The 19,831-nt window shown below is 40.5% G+C and overlaps 4 protein-coding genes across 7 annotated transcripts; 3 read left to right on the top strand and 1 right to left on the bottom strand.

Moving 5' to 3' along the window:
* Nucleotides 1-94: 94 nt before the first annotated feature.
* Nucleotides 95-2,616, top strand: LOC149091692 (uncharacterized). The gene is made up of 2 exons (XM_089257478.1): nucleotides 95-217; nucleotides 604-2,616. Exons 1-2 carry the CDS (start codon nucleotides 134-136, stop codon nucleotides 2,350-2,352), a joined length of 1,833 nt encoding a protein of 610 aa, XP_089113604.1. The 5' UTR covers nucleotides 95-133; the 3' UTR covers nucleotides 2,353-2,616.
* A 273-nt stretch (nucleotides 2,617-2,889) lies between these two features.
* On the top strand, nucleotides 2,890-4,895 carry LOC115562920 (uncharacterized). 2 transcript variants are annotated; one of them, XM_089257482.1, is made up of 2 exons: nucleotides 2,890-3,197; nucleotides 3,256-4,895. In XM_089257482.1, the coding sequence occupies exons 1-2, from the start codon at nucleotides 3,078-3,080 to the stop codon at nucleotides 4,819-4,821; spliced, it is 1,686 nt and encodes a 561-aa protein (XP_089113608.1). In that variant the 5' UTR covers nucleotides 2,890-3,077; the 3' UTR covers nucleotides 4,822-4,895. The 2 variants fall into 2 exon arrangements, with proteins under 2 accessions (XP_089113608.1, XP_089113607.1); XM_089257481.1 differs by having other exon boundaries at nucleotides 2,890-3,200; nucleotides 3,256-4,894.
* A 9,023-nt stretch (nucleotides 4,896-13,918) lies between these two features.
* hll (heimdall) lies at nucleotides 13,919-16,518 on the top strand. Its single transcript, XM_030385123.2, has 2 exons — nucleotides 13,919-14,994; nucleotides 15,442-16,518. Exons 1-2 carry the CDS (start codon nucleotides 13,946-13,948, stop codon nucleotides 16,415-16,417), a joined length of 2,025 nt encoding a protein of 674 aa, XP_030240983.1. The 5' UTR covers nucleotides 13,919-13,945; the 3' UTR covers nucleotides 16,418-16,518.
* Nucleotides 16,415-19,831, bottom strand: LOC108649357 (uncharacterized). Of its 3 annotated transcripts, none has more exons than XM_089257480.1 (4): nucleotides 18,702-19,831; nucleotides 17,697-18,293; nucleotides 17,429-17,623; nucleotides 16,415-16,591 (listed from the first exon to the last, which is right to left on the bottom strand). In XM_089257480.1, exons 1-4 carry the CDS (start codon nucleotides 19,569-19,571, stop codon nucleotides 16,571-16,573), a joined length of 1,683 nt encoding a protein of 560 aa, XP_089113606.1. In that variant the 5' UTR covers nucleotides 19,572-19,831; the 3' UTR covers nucleotides 16,415-16,570. The 3 variants fall into 3 exon arrangements, with proteins under 3 accessions (XP_089113606.1, XP_030240987.1, XP_089113605.1); XM_030385127.2 differs by having other exon boundaries at nucleotides 16,415-16,597; nucleotides 18,702-19,829; XM_089257479.1 differs by having other exon boundaries at nucleotides 16,415-16,594; nucleotides 18,702-19,828.

The raw sequence follows: 19,831 nt of genomic DNA, 5'->3' as shown, positions 1-19,831 counted from the left end.
ACAATGACTAAATTGCGCAATCTTAAGTAAATGCAAAACCGAGCAAGAATCATATAAATGAGTCTAAAGCATCTAAAGTAGCTCAGTTGAGTGAGAAACGCAGAACTGGAAAGTTGAGAAACAACGCTAAAAAATGGATACCTTTTGGAGACTACTGTACCTGGGACTATTGGGGTGCGTCCACTTCAGTCGGGCTGCATCAGTGGACAGCAATGATGTAAGTGTAGCTACAAATATATCCACAGGAAAAAAACACAAGAAAAGAACTTAAGTCAATCATTTGAAAACCATTTGAAAGGAATTCACATTAAAATAAATTATTATTAATTTAACTGTCAATATTTTCTAAAATATTTAGTGCTCCTTTTGTTTATTAAATATTTAATTCTTCTTTCTTTTAAGATAAATATTGTTATTAATTTAGATATCGATATGGAGTCTTTTAGTCCCAGCATTTTTTTTTCCAAAATAAAGTTCATATATTTTTCGTTGACAAATTAATTTTTTATTTAGGATTACTTGATACAACAATATTAACATTTGATATACCTAATTTTCTTTATTTATTTAATTTACTTTATTTGTTATTTTATTAATTCACAGATCTTTGAAATCAGCGAATATTGTCAGCTGGACGAGCAGTGGCATGCCGAGCTAAATAAATGTTGTCCCCAATGTTATCCGAATTGTGTTAACGTATCGGACAATAGCTGTAGGTGCAGGCATGGCTACCATCTGGCGAATGGCATTTGCGAGAAGAATTGTTCGCGTGAGTGTCCCAAGTTCAGTGATTGTGTTGAGAAGAATACATGCGTTTGCAGGCCGGGCTACACGTGGGGTCTAGCTGGCATGAAGTGCCGTCCACTGTGTAGGCCCCCTTGTGGTCCACACGCCACTTGCACTGCGCCCAACATCTGTTCCTGTCACGCGGCCTACACCCCAGTGAATGGCATGTGCCAGCCAGTGTGTACACACGAATGTGGAAATCATGGCAAATGTGTGGCGCCTGAAGAGTGTAAATGCGATAAGGGCTACGAATATGATGCGAAGAAGATGATGTGTAAGCCGAAATGTAATCCTCAGTGTGGTCCACACTCCGAGTGTGTCGATGTCGATATATGTCAGTGCGATGCAGGATATGCCACTGTGAATGGCATGTGCCAGCCAGTGTGTACACACGGCTGTGGAATTCATGGTAAATGTGTGGCGCCTGAAGAGTGTAAATGCGATAAGGGCTACGAATATGATGCGAAGAAGATGATCTGTAAGCCGAAATGTAATCCTCAGTGTGGTCCACACTCCGAGTGTGTCTATGTCGATATATGTCAATGCGATGCAGGATACGCCACTGTGAATGGCACTTGCCAGCCAGTGTGTACACACGAATGTGGAAATCATGGCACATGTGTGGCGCCTGAAGAGTGTAAATGCGATAAGGGCTACGAATATGATGCGAAGAAGATGATCTGTAAACCGAAATGTAATCCTCAGTGTGGTCCACACTCCGAGTGTGTCGATGTCGATATATGTCAGTGCGATGCAGGATATGCCACTGTGAATGGCATGTGCCAGCCAGTGTGTACACACGGCTGTGGAATTCATGGTAAATGTGTGGCGCCTGAAGAGTGTAAATGCGATAAGGGCTACGAATATGATGCGAAGAAGATGATCTGTAAGCCGAAATGTAATCCTCAGTGTGGTCCACACTCCGAGTGTGTCTATGTCGATATATGTCAATGCGATGCAGGATACGCCACTGTGAATGGCACTTGCCAGCCAGTGTGTACACACGAATGTGGAAATCATGGCACATGTGTGGCGCCTGAAGAGTGTAAATGCGATAAGGGCTACGAATATGATGCGAAGAAGATGATCTGTAAGCCGAAATGTAATCCTCAGTGTGGTCCACACTCCGAGTGTGTCTATGTCGATATATGTCAATGCGATGCAGGATACGCCACTGTGAATGGCACTTGCCAGCCAGTGTGTACACACGGCTGTGGAATTCATGGTAAATGTGTGGCGCCTGAAAAATGCATCTGCGCCAAAGGCTACGAGTGGCAGTCGGAGCAGCTGAAATGTGTGCCCCAATGCAAGCCGAAATGTGGATTGCACAGTTATTGCGAGAGTATAAATCGCTGTAAGTGCAAAAAGGGCTACAAGCCGGACAACATTCAGAATCTTAGCTGTAGCGCACCGTCCAAATGGTTAATCTATCTACTGATCGGTTGTATTACGCTCATAGTAGTCTGCAGCATCAGTGGCATCATCGTCTACTTCATCAAGCGCAGCAGAAGCATCAGTTATTATCCAAATGCCAATTTTTCGGATACGACTCAAATAATAACATAATCAGAAATATATATAAAATTCTATACATATAAAAATATATATATAAAGCATTATTATTATACGTCTAACCACAACTGATAAAAATAATCATAACTTGGTATTTAAAATGAAAAAAAAAAATATATATATATTAAAATATTCAAATATATATATATATATTTATGATGGATGGATTAATAATAATTATGAATAATATGTGATTAATAAATAGAAACCGCATATATAATTACATTACATCTACGTACATTTTTCTAAACATGTATGCAATCGGTAGAAGGAGGCGTGGTAGAGCCTGATCAGCCGAGCTATATCAATTAATACCTATCCGTCTGTCTGTTGCTCTGTCTTTACTAGAGCTTGCTATAAATAGATTTAAATCCAGTTTACTTTGAATTCAGTTCTAAAAATCTACTAAAATCTACTATATTCAGAGCTAGAATTTCCAATGTTTGCATTTAGCCTTATGCATTGTTTAGATTTTTATATTATAATAAATTTTGTTCCTTCTCCCTGTATTTAGTGTTTGCTTTAAGCTAAGTCTTTGTGAAACATGTCTCTGGCATTTGTTTTACTACGTAGAAAAACAATATATAAAATATAATTTCTAGAAAAGATAAACAAAATAACGTTTGGGCAATGGCTAATCTTGAGTTCAGATCGCGGCAAGTTTTGCTTATAAATTTCAAGTGAGAAACCCAGAATTTTTGTAACCGCCATTGGAATCCATGAGCCGATCATGGCTGGCCCTAGGCCTAAGCCTCGTCTTCCTCCCCTGGCTGGGAGCACAGCAGGGAGCCGTGTGCCACGAGCGAGTGCCCCACATAGCAAACAGCACTAACGGAGAAGTGGTAGGTGTGAATCATGTGGAAAGAGATTCTCCTGAACTGAAAATTCTTCCGGTAGAGCTGGAGTCTGCGTGAGGTTTGCTGCAAGGGCTATGAGGGTACACCGGGCGGGTGTCGACCGCGCTGCAATCCCCGCTGCCTGCACGCCCAGTGCACCGCTCCACAGCAATGCACCTGCGACTTGGGCTACGAAACGCCGAGCGAGCAGGAGTTCAGCAACGCCGGCTGCCAGCCGAAATGCCACGCCTGTCGCAATGGCGATTGCATTTCGCCTGGCCGCTGTCGCTGTTGGCCCGGCTACGTGAAGAGCCGCAAGTCGCTGAGCTGCCAGCCGGCGCCGCATCTACTCCAGCCTGCCGAGCAGTGTGAGTTACGTTGTCGGAGCACTCGCTGGCAAAAGTACTTCAGCTGGAGTCATCTGTTGAGTGGTCGTACACCCAACACCGTTCCCACTTGTCGCCAGAATCAGACGGAGCCCTGCCTGCAGCTGGACCGCTGCGTCTGCAGTAGTCTCAGCCAGCGGCTGATTTGCCAGGACACAGCTGAGAAACAGCCACAGCAATATGTGTGCAGTGATCCAATGGATCAGACAGTCGAGAACCATCCAGGACTCCAGACTGAGGGTACAGTGGAAGGCAAGAGACTTAAACAGGAGCAAAGAAATCATAATTTTGATCAAAACTATCTCTCAACTGATGCTTATCTTAAGGATCATAGGGATCCATCTACCAATATACCACACATAGATCCGCTTAATCAAAACATCTTTCGAATATATCACTCTATTCAGACCGATCGAAATACAACAAATCAGCCAGCTAATGCTCCATTGACAGATAATTTAGAAGAACTGCATCCAAAAGGTCAGATTATTGTAAGTGGATCTGAAAAACATCCTAGTGATGGGACGGATCAATCAGCAATGATCTATCAGGCAGTTCAGTTATCTACGACTGCGACTTCATGGATGAATTCTGATAAAGAACAGCTCAACCAAACAAAAGTGAAAACTATTGAGCAAACATTGGTAACTGAAAAATTACTGTCGGTAGACTTAGAAAGAATATATCCACCAATTCTTGCAAATCAAACCCATCTAGAAAATGCAACCGAAACAAATCTAACTGCTCTAGATCAAGAATATCAATGGATAGCTGACGCAGTTCTAGAAGAAAGAAATCAAGAATTGAATCAAACAAACTTTGTAGACTATTATGATTCGATATATGAGAAAGAGCATTACGATTCTATGTATAAAGGCACAGACAATAATTCCACTCAAATTGATCGCAGATATCATACCATGATACAACATCTCGTAGATCCAATAGATCCAAACGATCGGGAATATGGAAAGGAACCGTCAACGCCAAGCAGAAACGTTAATAATATTCATATGCAAAGGCAATCGCATCATGTATTGAGTAGTGATACGACAACTATAAATTACGATGAAAATATAGCAAAAGGAACACTTCATGATACCACTGTTATCATAGGCCTACTTCTATTTGTTGGCATTATACTAACAATTATTATTATTGTCAGTTTGTGTGCCATGCGCCGCCGAGTTAACGGACCTGTCCGCACAGGCCGCAGAGGGCGCACAGAATATTTTTCTTAAGGATTAAACCAAAATTTCAATTCCCCAAACGGAATGGATTTATAATTCAGCAAAAATTTAATTCAAAGAGAAAATTGTACAAATAAAACGTTGCTCAAATAACAGTTTGTTTTGATTTATTATAAAATAATTAATTTAATTTCAATTACAGTTTTTATTTATTAATCAAGTCATTTTTTTTTTTTTATTTATTGCTTTTTACTATAAATCTCAAAAGATAATCTCTTGAGGGCTTAACAGCCTTAAAAAGATTCTTAACAGTGCTCATTATGTTACGCAGTGCTATTTAACAGTGATGTTAACCAGCAGGGTGAGGCGCTAAAGAGTGGAATATAATTTGGGCAATTCGCGCAGATCGCGATTCGCGAGCAGTAGTAGAAAAGGAGTGGGAGTGCAGTGTAGTGTAAAAATCTCGCAATGTTACTCATTACGCGTGAGTGTACGGGGGTGCTTCTTCACATACACACAGTACATATGTACGAACATACCTACATACAATACATGCTCGCAAAGCAGTCACGAAATTAAGCATTGCAATCTATGTCAACCTTACGTGTTGCGTTGTGAGTGTAAATCTGAGTGGCTCTGTGAATACCATACTCAAAGCGAATACTGCTTTAACGTAAGCAGCCTTACGAAACCGTTACGTCGCGAGTATACGTATGTGTGTGCCAGTGTGTTTAATCTCTAAGCAAGCCGAGTCTCGGCTCAACAGACAACAACAACAACAGCGACGACAACGGCAACAGCGTATAGAAAGTATGTAAGTATACACACTCGCAGTCACATTTGTAATTGAGCGCTTATTCAGCGTATTTTTGTTGTAGTTCACATACATTTCTACATACTATCTAACTGCATAAATATATGTATGCTCAAGTGTATGTAGCGGGCTTTATTTTATTTTTGCATATGTGGTTTGTGCGTTTGTGTTGCTCGATATATACAAATAAACATGAGCACAAAGCAGGCGCACAGAAATGATTAGCAAGCGCACGTAGACACATGTAGGCAAAATGTATATTTAATGTTGTTGGTATGTACATACATATGTAGTGAGAGTAGAAGTAGCTTTTGCTGCGCGCAGATAAAACGGTAACAACGACGTCGCCGTCGCCGTCGACGTTCTCAAATTGTGTTTATGGTTGTTTGGATGTGTGTATGTATATATTATGCATATGTATGTGCCGGTATATGTTAATGCACATATCACAGATCCATACATACATATGTATGTATATAAATATGTACGCTTGTAATGAGCAAGCCAAAACCAGAAATGGCATGAAAACGAAACGTAATAGGCAACAACAGCTAAACACGTGAAGACCGACATTTCAAGATATGTTTACATCCATATGTATATACATATGTACATATGTATATACTTACATACTTACATATGTATGTATTTAAGTATGCACATATGTATGTACGTGTGTGTACATGCGTGCGTGTGTGTATGTGCTTATTTTTGTTACTGCTGTGAGACTCTTCTCTTAGGTTGAGTCTCTTCTTATTTGATGACGTCGCAATAGCCGTGAGCGTCTTTGGACTTGACTTCGTTGTTGATGTAAACGTCACTCTCACTAACAACAACACCAACAACAACGACAACTTAATTCGAGCGATTATCGGCTCTTTATAAGTTATTTTACTACACTGGCGGTCAGAAAAATATGCAGACGTTGAGGTAAACAGGCGAAGTCAGAAAAATGAGTATACATAGGTGCGTTGATAAATGAATATTAAAACATTAAAAAAATTATATCAATACAGTAATACATATATATAATAATGATATATAATATATAGTAATATATGTACAATATTAAATTTACAGAACTACAGTTTTTGTTCCGAACAGTGGCGGTCAGGCATATTAGTACAACGTAAATAAAATAATATATTACAAATGTTTTAAGTAAATATATTGAAAGTAAATATAATAAACTATACATATAAATATTATCTTTAAATTTTAAATACGAAATATATTGAAATGCATATATTTGAAAAATATACAATATAATACATTTATATATATGTACATATATGTGCTATGTATGAATTTCAAATCTGCCAGTGCTCATTAGAACAATCATGAGCTTAACGCATAGGTCAACTGTGTATGATGGGGCAAAAAGCTATCAGACATTGACATCAATCAAAGCTCACGCCTTAAGAATTTTCCACTGCTCGTTAGTCAAAGGAAAAATAAATTGCTCTCAATTTGTGTTGGGCAGAAAACTGATAAGCTCTATGAAAAACACTGACCGCAGGGTGAGCAATTTACATTGATTACACTCATGGAAATGAACTCAAACGATTAAAATATTTATCGTACGTGTTAAATGTGACGTCACTCTCATGTTTCACATTGTACAATATTAGGATCGACCTTCTCGGCCGCTGCCTATTCAATTGCATTTTCGCTTTTGACTCATTTACGATTTTGCACCGAATTCTTGTGCTCTTGTTCGTACTCACTCATTATGGTGCACACCCAACAAAAGTCACCGAAGTAAGTTGGCATAGCTGACAAATCTTTGAAATTATTTTGGTTAAATAAATACATATAATAAATTTTGATAAGCAGCAAATGTTTTGACTAGTGAGATATTTAGTGCAATATGTAGTCGTGTTTTTCCTTCTCAACTCAAACGCTTTTGACAATTTTGATGGTTGTAGTTTTGCTTTGTTTGCGTCGTTCCTGTGTTAATGATTGGGGGGACTTAAAACTGTTTTTAATACCGGTTGTTTATTGTAATTGCCATTTATGTGGCCGAGCGAGCGAGTGTGTGGACAATAGAGAGAGCACATCTAACAGAGCAGCGACAGCTAATAATATAAGTAGGTAAGTATGTACATAGGTATGTATGTATGTAGGAATATGTTGTTGTTATCGTTTATGTGCTCGTTTCCCTCTCCATTTACCGCTGCGACCCACGTAGCAACTCTGCTGCTGCTGAGGCTGGCGCTGCTGCTACGTTGGCGTCTCTGTTTTCATGAGCGTAGAAATGAGTTTGAATGAGTTGCAAAGGTAGACGAGGAGAGCGAAGAGAGCAGAGCGCCAAGTGCGGTGGATGAATCGTGCCAGTGCAATGCATGTATATGTATACGCATACTCACATACTCATGTATGCTTATATGCGCATACATGTGTTCACTTGTTTGTCAATATGTACATACATATGTTATTTGATTTCGTTTTTTTGTTGTTGTTTTTCTTCTTTTCTGTTTGTGTGCGTTTGTGTACGCCACACTTCTTGCGTTGTTGTTGTTCTTGTTACTGCCGGGTACATGAATATAAATGTTGTTTATCTGTCGACGTCGTCGTCGGCGACGCCGTCTCGGGTGTCCGTCGGCCTCATCTCTCTGTCTCTTTTAGTAGTTTTGTGTGTGTATCGTTTTGTGTGCTGCCGTTGGTTGTGTGGTTGTTGTTGTTGTTGCTGTGCCTGTTGTATATGAATATGTGTTTCTTTATTGTTGTGTGTACTTGTTGCTGTTGTTGTTATTGTTGCCTGGCTGGCTACTCACTCACTCACTCATTCACTTCGCTCGCATGAACATTTTGCTTTGGCTTTGGTTCGCTTGCTAATCAATGCTGTGCGCCTGGTTATTTTGCTATATCTATATGTACACAAACAAATCTACAAAAGTCACAGACATGCATATGTGTACAGTCCCCACCCCCGTCGACCCAACCACCTCTGACAATACATTAGCCCCACGAATCGTGCGTGTAAATATATACAACACATATTACTTACACATACGACAATGCATTCTGGCAAACGAAGAGTGGATGGGGTAAGCGATAGCATGCATATCGGTTCCGTTATAGTGAATATAATACAAATGACACTTGGGATGAGAGTGTGTCCATATCTAGTTCTTTATGTTTGTGAATGTGTTTGATTTGGTGTGTGAGCAATTGAAGAGTTTTTATTGTCAATATATGTACATATGTATGCACATACATATTTGTGTGGGGTAAACTGTCTTTCAGTTCCGTTTTAGAATATAAAGTCCATAAATAGGTTCTTACATACATATAACCAATAAATATACTTACATATATATATTAATACATGCTCACGTATGCACATATGTGTACATATGTATACATATGCATGTATGTATGTATGTCATATAAAACGATTTATAAACTGTGAATTAGAGTGAGCCACATATTACATACATTGAAGTTTTTAATATATTCTTAGCGTATTATTATATTAATATTATTAATATTTTATTACCCAGTATTATTATATCTGATATATTAAGTAATGTTTAAATATTTAAAAAAAAATTTTATTTAAAAATACATACATATATAATTTTGGAAATTTTGTTGTTTTATATAAATGTTTATGTATGCGACTAAAATATATGAATATCATTTTTAAATATTTAGAAGTAGAAATTATATTGTTTAATAAGCGTCTTACGTCATTCAGCAGATATTGACATTTTGGCTCACCCTAATTAATTGCAATTGGCTTTATATCTGCCCTATTGGGTATAATAAATATGGAACACACATTTTAAATGGTATTTGAACTTGAATGAATTTTCTTAACTTTCAATTCTTAAAATTTGCAGGTCCACTCTAATGGGTTTGCTGACACGCTGGGCGTATCGCAATTGTTGATTTGATTGTTGTTATAGCTAGAGCGTAGGTAAGTGATTTTTCTTTGTATACAAACACAAATAAAAATATATATACATACATACATACATAATATACATATACCCATAGATTTACTTTGCCAGCACATATATGTATGTATGTATATTTATGATGTAGCACATACAAGGGGCCCACTGTGACCCGCGCGACTAGCCTGCTACTTTTTTTATATGTATATTTTGCCTTGTTATACCGTTACACATCCGACACTCGCCTATGTGCGCGAGCAGAGCCGACGCTTGTTTACTGTTTGTTTACTGTGTACAAATACAAAAGGAATACACAAACGCAATATGCAACTATTTGTGTTTGTAGTTTTAATGCCAAGCCCCATCTACCTCCATCTCCACCCATCCGTCTATCGGCCATCTACCTCGCACCAGTCCCCGTTTTGACCATGCTCATGGAAGCGGCAATGTTTACACTTGTTTGACATTCATGGGCTGCTGTTCATTGGTAAATAATTTCATAATAATGTTGTTGTTGCGCCCATGACAAATGATAAGCCGTCAGCTACAAATTGCAACAATTACAATTGGGTTAATAATACATCAAAGCCATTGTCGTTGTTGTTGTTGTCGTTATAGTTGTTCCGGTTCTTTTTGCTGTGCAACAAACATAATTGTACATACTCCTATTTAAATATATTCCCCGGTCCCTATGTGTGTGCGCGGCTGTTTGACATTTTGCAATAAAATAAATTAAACAATAAATTATAAATTTGTACAAAAAATGACTGTTGGGTGAACAGGCGCACATCAATGCACAGCCAGCGCCTCTGTTGGCGGCGACTTTGCTTGCTGCCGTTGCTGCTTCTGCTTCTTCTGCTTTGTTGTTATTTGCCAGCTGAGGCGAGCCCACAGTATTTGAGTTTTTTTTTTCTGCTTCTATTTCACTGCCTCGACATACATACACGCACATATATGTATGTACTTATGCATGTGTCGCCGCCTCTGAGGGTGTGTGTGCGTGCGTATTATGTTTGGGCTCGTGTAATGCGAGAGCGTAGCTGACCAGGCCTTAGGTGTGTGTGTGTTTGTGTGTGTTTCGGCAGAGGAGTCAGAGCAAGCAAGGCACAGCAAAGAAGAACCGTTACATGTTTTATGTATGGCCGCAGCAGCAACAGCCACAATTGCTTGTATTGCTATTTCGTGTGGCTCTTTTACCAAACCCGCTCGCTCGCTCGCTCTCACTCTTACTCTCTATGGCTGGCTGACCGAGCGCCATGCAGTTTGGTGTTGTTGCTCAGCTGCTCAGCTGTGCTTTTCGATCGGCCGCAGGTGTTTGTCGCAGGTCAGTTATGCATATTTACTGCTGTGTGTGTGTGTGTGTATGTTTATATTTGCATGTGTTTGTTTGTCTTTATGATATGTTCTGGAGCAATTGACAGTTGGCTACAAAGCGAAATGCTTAAATTTTGAATATGAAATATGTATGTAAGCAAATATAATATGTTTGTTGATACGGGGCAGTGTGCACATACTTATGAATGTACATATGGGCACGCGCTCATGATGCCAAAGGCATGGCGACTTGCGCAGATTATGAGAGGTCAGACATGCATACATGTATGTATAATAATATACATACATATGTATATACCATGCACATATATGTACATACATACATACAGTGGCTCACACCTTATTTCGTGCAGCAGCATAGTACAACTTTGAAACCGTATTCCCGCTAAACCAGTAAAGATATCCAAAAAATTTAAATGAGGTTCTATTTATTGATTATTCATTATGTATTAACACTTTCAATTATTTTTATATTATAATTAATAAGTTTTAAAACTAAAGAAAACTAAAAAAACAGCCCTTTTCCATGTCACAGCTTATTTCGTGCACTTCACTTTCAATGACTTTATTGTCCAAAAATTCTGTAATTATGATAATATTTTAACTCATTTTTGTTTAATCACCTCCTTGAATAGTGATTCCATCGAGTTTACTCATTTTCGGGTGATTCCACTGGAGATTTTTGGCCAATCCTCCAACACGGCCGTTTTGAGGTCATTTTTATTGAATATTGACCATTTCCGAATGGCCACGCCCAATTTTGCCCACAAATTTTCTATAACGTTCAGGTATGACCACTGGGCCAGCGGATTTACCACATTTGGACTGTTCCAGATCAGCCAGGACTGGTCAATACCCGGTTTATTGTTTTGGTCATTTGCCTGATGCAATCGGGATCGCCCTTCTAGACCCAGTTCTTCTGCATTTTGGAGCAAATTCTTCTTCAAAAAGGATAGGTACATGTTATTGTTCATATTACCATCAATGAAAACTAAGTATCCAACTCCCAAACCCGACCTGCAGGCCCAACCATGCAACAGCCACTGCCATAGGTCATATTTGGTTTTAGGTGCAGATCTTGGAGCTCAGTATTTGGTGGGCGCCAGGCAGATTGCTTCCAATCCGACCCATATATATGCACATGAGTCGAAATTTAATATATTTGCGTCGGATGGGTCCAATATGATTGCCGCTAAGCACATACTGAGCTCAAAGATCAGCACCTAAAATCAAATATGAGCTATGGCAGTGGCTGTTGCATGGTTGGGCCTGCAGGTCGGGTTTGGGAGTTGGATACTTAGTTTTCATTGATGGTAATATGAACAATAACATGTACCTATCCTTTTTGAAGAAGAATTTGCTCCAAAATGCAGAAGAACTGGGTCTAGAAGGGCGATCCCGATTGCATCAGGCAAATGACCAAAACAATAAACCGGGTATTGACCAGTCCTGGCTGATCTGGAACAGTCCAAATGTGGTAAATCCGCTGGCCCAGTGGTCATACCTGAACGTTATAGAAAATTTGTGGGCAAAATTGGGCGTGGCCATTCGGAAATGGTCAATATTCAATAAAAATGACCTCAAAACGGCCGTGTTGGAGGATTGGCCAAAAATCTCCAGTGGAATCACCCGAAAATGAGTAAACTCGATGGAATCACTATTCAAGGAGGTGATTAAACAAAAATGAGTTAAAATATTATCATAATTACAGAATTTTTGGACAATAAAGTCATTGAAAGTGAAGTGCACGAAATAAGCTGTGACATGGAAAAGGGCTGTTTTTTTAGTTTTCTTTAGTTTTAAAACTTATTAATTATAATATAAAAATAATTGAAAGTGTTAATACATAATGAATAACCAATAAATAAAACCTCATTTAACTTTTTTGAATATCTTTACTGGTTTAGCGGGAATACGATTTCAAAGTTGTACTATGCTGCTGCACGAAATAAGGTGTGAGCCACTGTATATGTATGTACATACATACATAAAATTAAAGATAACAAGAGCCTTTATTTTGAAATACGAAGAGCTCTTATCAACATACTAAAAAATGCATATACTAATGTACATTCATACATATGTACATATACATATGTATTTGTATTGAGGTTGATGAAGAAAATTCAAATATAATCAAATTTCATATATAGAAATCCTTGTAAATTAAAAATAATAAATAAATAATATATGTATATTAATGCATTCTGTGATCCATCGTTCGATAATGCTTTGAGAACTTCTATCTTTACCCCTGGTGTCATGAGAGAGATACGGTATAGGTTAAGTGAGAGCTTTTAATGATTATAAGAAGTTGATTACATGATCTATGTTTATCGGGCATCCCTAGTACACATTACATCACAGTTTATAAGGTAATTCGCTTAAGTCTCATTGGATCCATTTTTATGGTCCCTCTTTGCAATAAGGAATGGACCAGTGTACATCTCTTATGAAATTATCTACTGTCATGATTTCTTTAACGATTATAAAAGCTAATGTCTTTGTTTTGATTTACGTCATTGCATCTTCTTCTGTAATATTAAGAAGAAGAAAAGTTTACTAGAGTTTACAGCTAGAAGTAATATTAAGCATGACTAGACAGAAAAGGCATCTCGGAAAAATCTGCATATTTGTATATAGATATACATATGTATATATTACACACATTACGCATCACAACTGATAGGGTGTGCAGACGTCTAAAGTTCCTTTCATTTATTTTTGATTTTTTCGGAAATTCTGTCAGCCGCTTAACGACTGATTGCCGAATTATCAGGCGTACTTAGATTGTGAGGAATGCATATATGTATGTATATGTACATACATATAATATATATATAATTGTCCCGTGAAGATTACGATGACAGAGAGGTCAGGCATAGAACCAGGTCAGGCTCAAGCCAGACACGAGCACTCGCGTACCCCATGAGAGTCGTGTTTCTTTTATCAACTAAGAGGCTACGTCATCTATGCTCGCCTGGCTGCCCACCAGCCTTATCAGGCAAGAGTATTAACCCAGCAGATACAGAAAGAGAGAGTGAGAGAAAGAGGGAGGGAGAGAGTGCGTATTTCTCGGCTTTAAATATCGCTTGATCGTCTGCCTCAACATTTATTCAACATGGAGAAGCTGAGGCCGGCGAACAGCTACACGAGCACCTCACTGCACGAAGCGGTCCTACTGCGAAAGGACGAACAGGATACGATCGGAGTGTACACAGTGCCGGAATTGTTTCGTGAGAGCTGTCGGAAATTCGGTAAGCTGCCCGCCCTGGTCTGGGAACGACCGGAGCAAAAGGATTGGATAACGCTCAGCTATGAGGAGTACGAACAGCAAGTTGAGCTGGCTGCACGGATGCTGCTGCACGTTGGCCTGGAGGCGCGCAGCTCGTTGGGCGTATTGGCCTTCAATTGCCCGGAATGGTTTATAGTCGAATTGGCTGCTTTACGCGCCGGCGGCGTACTGGCTGGCATCTATCCCAGTAATTCGGCTGAGGCGTGTTTCCATGCCTTGGCGACGAGCGAGGCAACCGTCTGTGTCGTCGATGACGACAAGCAAATGGCAAAGCTTCGTGCAATCAAGCATCGGCTACCGCGACTGAAGACTGTGATTCAACTGCACGGGCCGTACGAGTCCTTTGTCAATCAGGAGGAGGGCTACTTCAGCTGGCAGCATTTGATGGCACTGGACTTGGAACAACTGCAGCCGGAGTTGCAGCGAAGGGAAAGTGATATTTATGCCAATGATTGCGCGATGCTCGTGTTCACATCGGGCACCGTCGGCATGCCCAAAGCTGTGATGCTCTCCCACGACAGTCTGGTCTTTGAGACGAAAATCATCGGAGCTACGCTGAAGAATACGGTGCTCGGTGGCGAGCGTATTGTCAGCTATCTGCCTCTGAGTCACATTGCGGCCCAGATCTTTGATGTCTTTGTGGCCTTGGAGCATGGCGGCTGTGTTTACTTTGCCGATAGGGATGCGCTCAAGGGTACGCTGGTGCGCACCTTCCAGAAGGCCAAGCCGACCCGAATGTTCGGGGTGCCACGCGTCTTTGAGAAATTCCAGGAGCGTCTGGTCGCAGCGGAAGCCAAAGCGAGCCCGTACTCCCGTTACCTGTTGGCAAAGGCGCGGGATGTCGTCGAACAGCATCAGCTAGCGACGATCGCTGGGTGAGTTGTCTCTATGTTTATTGTGAAACGAAAAGCTTTCGTGGAATTGAAGAGTGGAAAATCTGATCAAAACTTATAAGGAGTATTATGTACTCGTGTATATGCTAGAACAGATACAGTTAAACCATAAACCCGACTACATAATACTCTGTAATCCGAAAAGTTTTTATACAACATGCTACAGACATAATGTCCACCAAATTTCGTGCAAACTCATCAAGAAAACCATTCATAAGGAAATATATCTCTAAGGAATTCGCTTAATTTAAAAGTTTTGTTAATAAGGAAAACCTTCTAACTCAAAGTTAATGGATACTATCAAAGCAAAACAATCAATTTCATCAGCCAGCTCTACCAATTTTTCATTAAACATGCCCTAAGTCCTCCTGTCTTTCCAGCAACTATTCGTTACTAATCTTTGTCTTTAATTTCAATAAAATTTTGCAGCGAGAAAATATCTCTGTACGGTGAAGCGAAATACTGGCTTGCCTTTCGGCTCATTCGACCCATACGTCAGATGTTGGGCCTAGATGAATGCAAAACTTTTCTAACCGGCGCAGCGCCCGTTTCGTCCGAGCTTAAGCATTACTTTTTGGGCTTGGATATGCCTCTGGGCGATATCTATGGCATGTCGGAGTCGGCCGGCGCGATCACACTACACGAGACTATGACGAATCTCTACAGTTCGGGTACGCCACTCGTCGGTATAGAGGTGAAGATCCATGAGCCTGATGCAAAGGGCCAAGGCGAGATTGTGACGCGTGGAAGGCATAATTTCATGGGCTATCTGGGACAGCCCCTTAAGACGGAGGAGGCCATTAAGCCCGATGGCTGGATGTACACCGGCGACATGGGCTACATGGACGAGCACGGCAATCTCGTCATCTGCGGCCGGATTAAGGAGCTGATTATCACAGCGGGCGGCGAGAATATACCGCCCGTGCACATCGAGGAGCTGATCAAGGAGGAGCTGCCCTGTATCGGCAATGCCCTATTGGTCGGCGATCATCGCAAGTATCTGACGGTCTTGTTGTCCTTGAAGACCAAATCTGATCCGCATACGGGTCTGCCTCTCGATGAGCTGCGTGGCGACACAATTGCTTGGCTGCAAGAGCTGGGACTGAACCAGACGCATCTATCGGAGCTACTCAATATACCCGCTGATCTGCAATTGCCGAACGATGAGAGATCTCTGGCCGCAGCGCTGGATATCAATGCGGAGCCAAAGCTGTACGAAGCTATCGATGCGGGCATTAAGCGTGCCAATCTGAAAGCCATCTCATCGGCGCAGCGTGTCCAAAAGTTTGCTCTCTTGCCTCACGAGTTCTCCGTGCCAACGGGCGAGCTGGGACCCACGCTCAAGACCCGGCGTAATATCGTACATAAGAAGTACGCCCCCCTAATCGAACGGCTCTACAACTGATTTATTAATAATTTTATTATTAATTAGCTCTTAAACTTTATGTTGAAATTGTTTACAAACGTTTGCTTAATTATAGTTTACACATACTTATACAAAATGTAGCTGTTATTGTTTTTATTCTTACTAAGATCTTTCGCAATCGCATCGAAGATCTTAGGCTTCCACCTTGATCAGCTGCTGCTAGAAAGGGAAATTCACGTATTTAGAGAATATTTTTAATTGTTAAATTGTGATTTACGCCAAAATATTCCAAATAACAGAATATGGCAATAAACCGCTTGTTATTCTGAGACAGCACGATTTAGAATTGAACTGATCTACGAGCAGTACAATGTCCTCTTAAGTACAATAGAAAGTAAAATATTTGTTTCTACTGCTTCTTATCTGTGCTCTTTTCAAAAATATTTATACGTATACACCTTATATACATACATATATACACAATTCTAAAAATTCATTGAACCTCATAAAAAAGATTATATTTAAATTGGTCCATACAATCTATTTTGAGAATGAAATCTAAATTGACTTTGGCTTGGTAGAAACCTCTTATACTTCTACAGTCTACATATATGTACTATGATGTATAGCTACAGAAGGTCTTTCCAAATATGGCTTCAATATAGCTTTTATTGACCTAGCAAAGCTTTCCCATAAATATTAAATTAAAAGGTTTATTTATTTTTCTCTAGATTCTCACAGATTAATGATCTACATTATTAAACAAACAACTCATCGATTCCTTGTAGTTCACTCTTAGCTCTCTTTTAGCTCTGTCCTTTATATCTCAAACAGTTTATAGGTCTTCGATGTATCGATCTTTCAGAGATGGTACATACAATTCTCATAGATCTTTCATTGATCACTGATCTGTCTTTAATATACTATTTATAGATTTTTCAAACATTTTAAATTTTATCTCTATTATTCCCCATAATCTCAATTATTCCCCATAAGGAATTCTCAAAGCTTGATCATATATTAATCTTCAATCTCTCATGGATGACTCACCTTATCTTGATTTTTTTTTAACTTTCTCTCGCGCTCCTTGCGATCCATGAAACGTTGACCCCAGCGCAGTCCTGAAAAGGCCAACGCAATGGCTACCAGCATCCAGATGATCACCGAGCGCGAATCGAAGCGATCTGTGCGAATTTTGGGCCAGGTCAAAGGGGGCGTCAAGGTATACAACTCGTTGCTAGACTCCTGCAAGGAATTCCATATGAATAAAAGTATGACTTCACTGATCTGATCACCTAGACTTTAACCAGAGACTTACTTGGCAGCCGCAATCCGGTGCCGTCTGTTGTCTAGCCGCGCTCACATCGAGCAGCACAATGGAGCGATTCTGTTGGCCATCGAAGCAATCGATGCCTTTAATGCTCAACAATTGCTGAACGCTCCAGGCGCTCAGCATTGGCCAAGAGCGCGCAAAGTTCAGGGCAGTGGGTGGCGTTCTCAGCATATGCTTGACTAGCCAGGCGCAGTTCCAGCGATTGTCCGACAGCTGCACTTGCTCGAAGAAGATCAGGCTGCTCAAATTGAGCGACTGCAGTCGATTCGAGCTGAGGTCCACACGCAAAGCCAAACGATTTAGACCAGGCGCCAATTGCTGAAGCCAGCTGGCCTCCTCCAGCTGATTTCTAGCCAAATTCAATCGAGTCAAGTGCGTCAATTGGTGGAGCAGCGCAGAATGTAAATGATTCAATTGATTGCTTGACAGATCAACCTGCTTCAGCTGATTGTTGCCAAGCAGCAGATCCTCGGGCAGTGAGTTGAGGCGATTGTGGCTCAAGTCGAGCTGTAGTAGGGTGCTCAATGGGCGGAGAGTATCCGCGGCGATGTGCTCTAAATTATTGTGACTGACATTGATGCGCTGTGGGTTCAAGATAGTATAAGATTAGATAAGGTAATTTTTTATCTTTAAGGTTATGTACTTATATATAAAAACTTGCAGTTTTGTAGTTTCTTTGAATGGGGAATGTTTTATTTTGCTAAGCTAAATAATTTTGATGGGATCTCAGATAGTCCTTGATTATCTTAGTGGTTAGTTATGCAAGTTTTAATATTCTTATGTCTGAACTGGTTTTGTTTTCTCTCATCTCTCTCTCCCTGACCTCCGATTTATAATTCCTCTAGGGTTTTAGTGTTACTCTTAGATAATCTTCTGCTGTTTAGGTTTATATTTGATTAATTAAATTTTATATTTGTAGCTGCTTTGAATAGCGTTTCTGTAAACGGTCTCGTCTCCATGCTTTCCCTGAATCTTCTCCCCTCTACTCACCTCCAAGGACTCCAGTCCTGTGAAGCTATTGTTTAGCAGTTCCTTTAGCTTATTATAGCTCAAATCCAAATCTTGCAATTCAAAGTTTTTGGAGAATACCGCAGGCGGCAGCTGCTCTAGCGAATTCCTGGATAAATTGAGATGTATTAAACGTGCCAGGCCAGCGTCCTTCAGGAATTGCAAGTCCTCTAGGAGATTGTGTTCCAAGCGCAGCGAGCGCAAATGCGTATTGCTCTCAAAGGCTGCAGCTTCCACTTGCCTAAGCCGATTGTGCTGAAGGCTTAAGCTCGAGAGACGATGAAGGCCATGAAAGTAGGAGACGGCAATTAGTTGTAATTGATTGTTTTGCAACTGCAAGTGCTTCAGATGCGATAGATTGTGAAAGCAGTCCGGTTCCAGATGCTCGATACGATTATGACTCAAATCCAACAGCTGCAAATTGGGATATCGCTCGAAGGCGTTGGCAGCCAGGCGACTTAGGGCATTGAAACTGATGTCGAGTGAGGTGAGGGCGGCCAACGGTTCCTCGGACCAGGACTTTATCACGCTCAAGTTGTTCTTGGCCAACGAGAGGTGCTGCAAGCGCGTCAGGCCATGCAGTGCATAGTCCTCCAAGGAATTCAGCTGGCTGCGCTCCAATCTGAGGCTGAGCAGTTGATTGAAGCGCAAGAAAATTGCATTCTTCAGCTGCCGCTGCTCCCAGCTGCAGTTGTACAGACGTAAGCTGCTCAGCGTTGTCACATCTTTGAGGGCATGCAACTGTGTTGCATTGCAGTTGATCAACTGCAAGGATTGCGTGTGGCATGCCACACAGCTCAGCAGCAACAGCAACGGAAATAGCAACGGCAACGGCAACAGCTTGGCCAACATTCCGCTTAAGACTGAACAATACGGATGCTGTAAATGTCGCCGGCCTTACTTTATCTCAATGCAGCTGCTCAGGTTGTCTGTCAGCACGCGTCAAGATTAGATTAATCAGTGGGCCGACGGCGACCGGCGAAGCTTAGATAGATATATTTATTCATCGCATATTAATATATCACTTTTGGTTCAAATATTTGGACAGGTCAAACACAGTCGACGCGACTAGACGCTCGAATACTCTAGAGACTTGGTCTCTAGCAAATTCA

Source organism: Drosophila navojoa, chromosome 3 (assembly GCF_054131105.1).
Source record: "Drosophila navojoa isolate 15081-1374.11 chromosome 3, UAZ_NAV_1.0, whole genome shotgun sequence".
NCBI classification, from domain to species: domain Eukaryota; kingdom Metazoa; phylum Arthropoda; class Insecta; order Diptera; family Drosophilidae; genus Drosophila; species Drosophila navojoa.
Note: the sequence above shows the minus strand (reverse complement) of the source record. Positions and strands in the feature narration are given on the sequence as shown.

Coding starts and splice junctions, on each gene's coding strand:
- LOC115562920 (XM_089257481.1), top strand. CDS start 3,078: ATGAGCCGATCATGGCTGGCCCTAGGCCTAAGCCTCGTCTTCCTCCCC. Junction 3,201..3,255: donor ACAGCACTAACGGAGAAGTG/GTAGGTGTGAAT, acceptor TTCTTCCGGTAG/AGCTGGAGTCTGCGTGAGGT.
- LOC108649357 (XM_030385127.2), bottom strand. CDS start 19,571: ATGTTGGCCAAGCTGTTGCCGTTGCCGTTGCTATTTCCGTTGCTGTTG. Junction 18,294..18,701: donor CAGGACTGGAGTCCTTGGAG/GTGAGTAGAGGG, acceptor TTGAACCCACAG/CGCATCAATGTCAGTCACAA. Junction 16,598..17,428: donor TAAAAAAAAATCAAGATAAG/GTGAGTCATCCA, acceptor TTCCCTTTCTAG/CAGCAGCTGATCAAGGTGGA.
- hll (XM_030385123.2), top strand. CDS start 13,946: ATGGAGAAGCTGAGGCCGGCGAACAGCTACACGAGCACCTCACTGCAC. Junction 14,995..15,441: donor CAGCTAGCGACGATCGCTGG/GTGAGTTGTCTC, acceptor AAAATTTTGCAG/CGAGAAAATATCTCTGTACG.
- LOC149091692 (XM_089257478.1), top strand. CDS start 134: ATGGATACCTTTTGGAGACTACTGTACCTGGGACTATTGGGGTGCGTC. Junction 218..603: donor CATCAGTGGACAGCAATGAT/GTAAGTGTAGCT, acceptor ATTAATTCACAG/ATCTTTGAAATCAGCGAATA.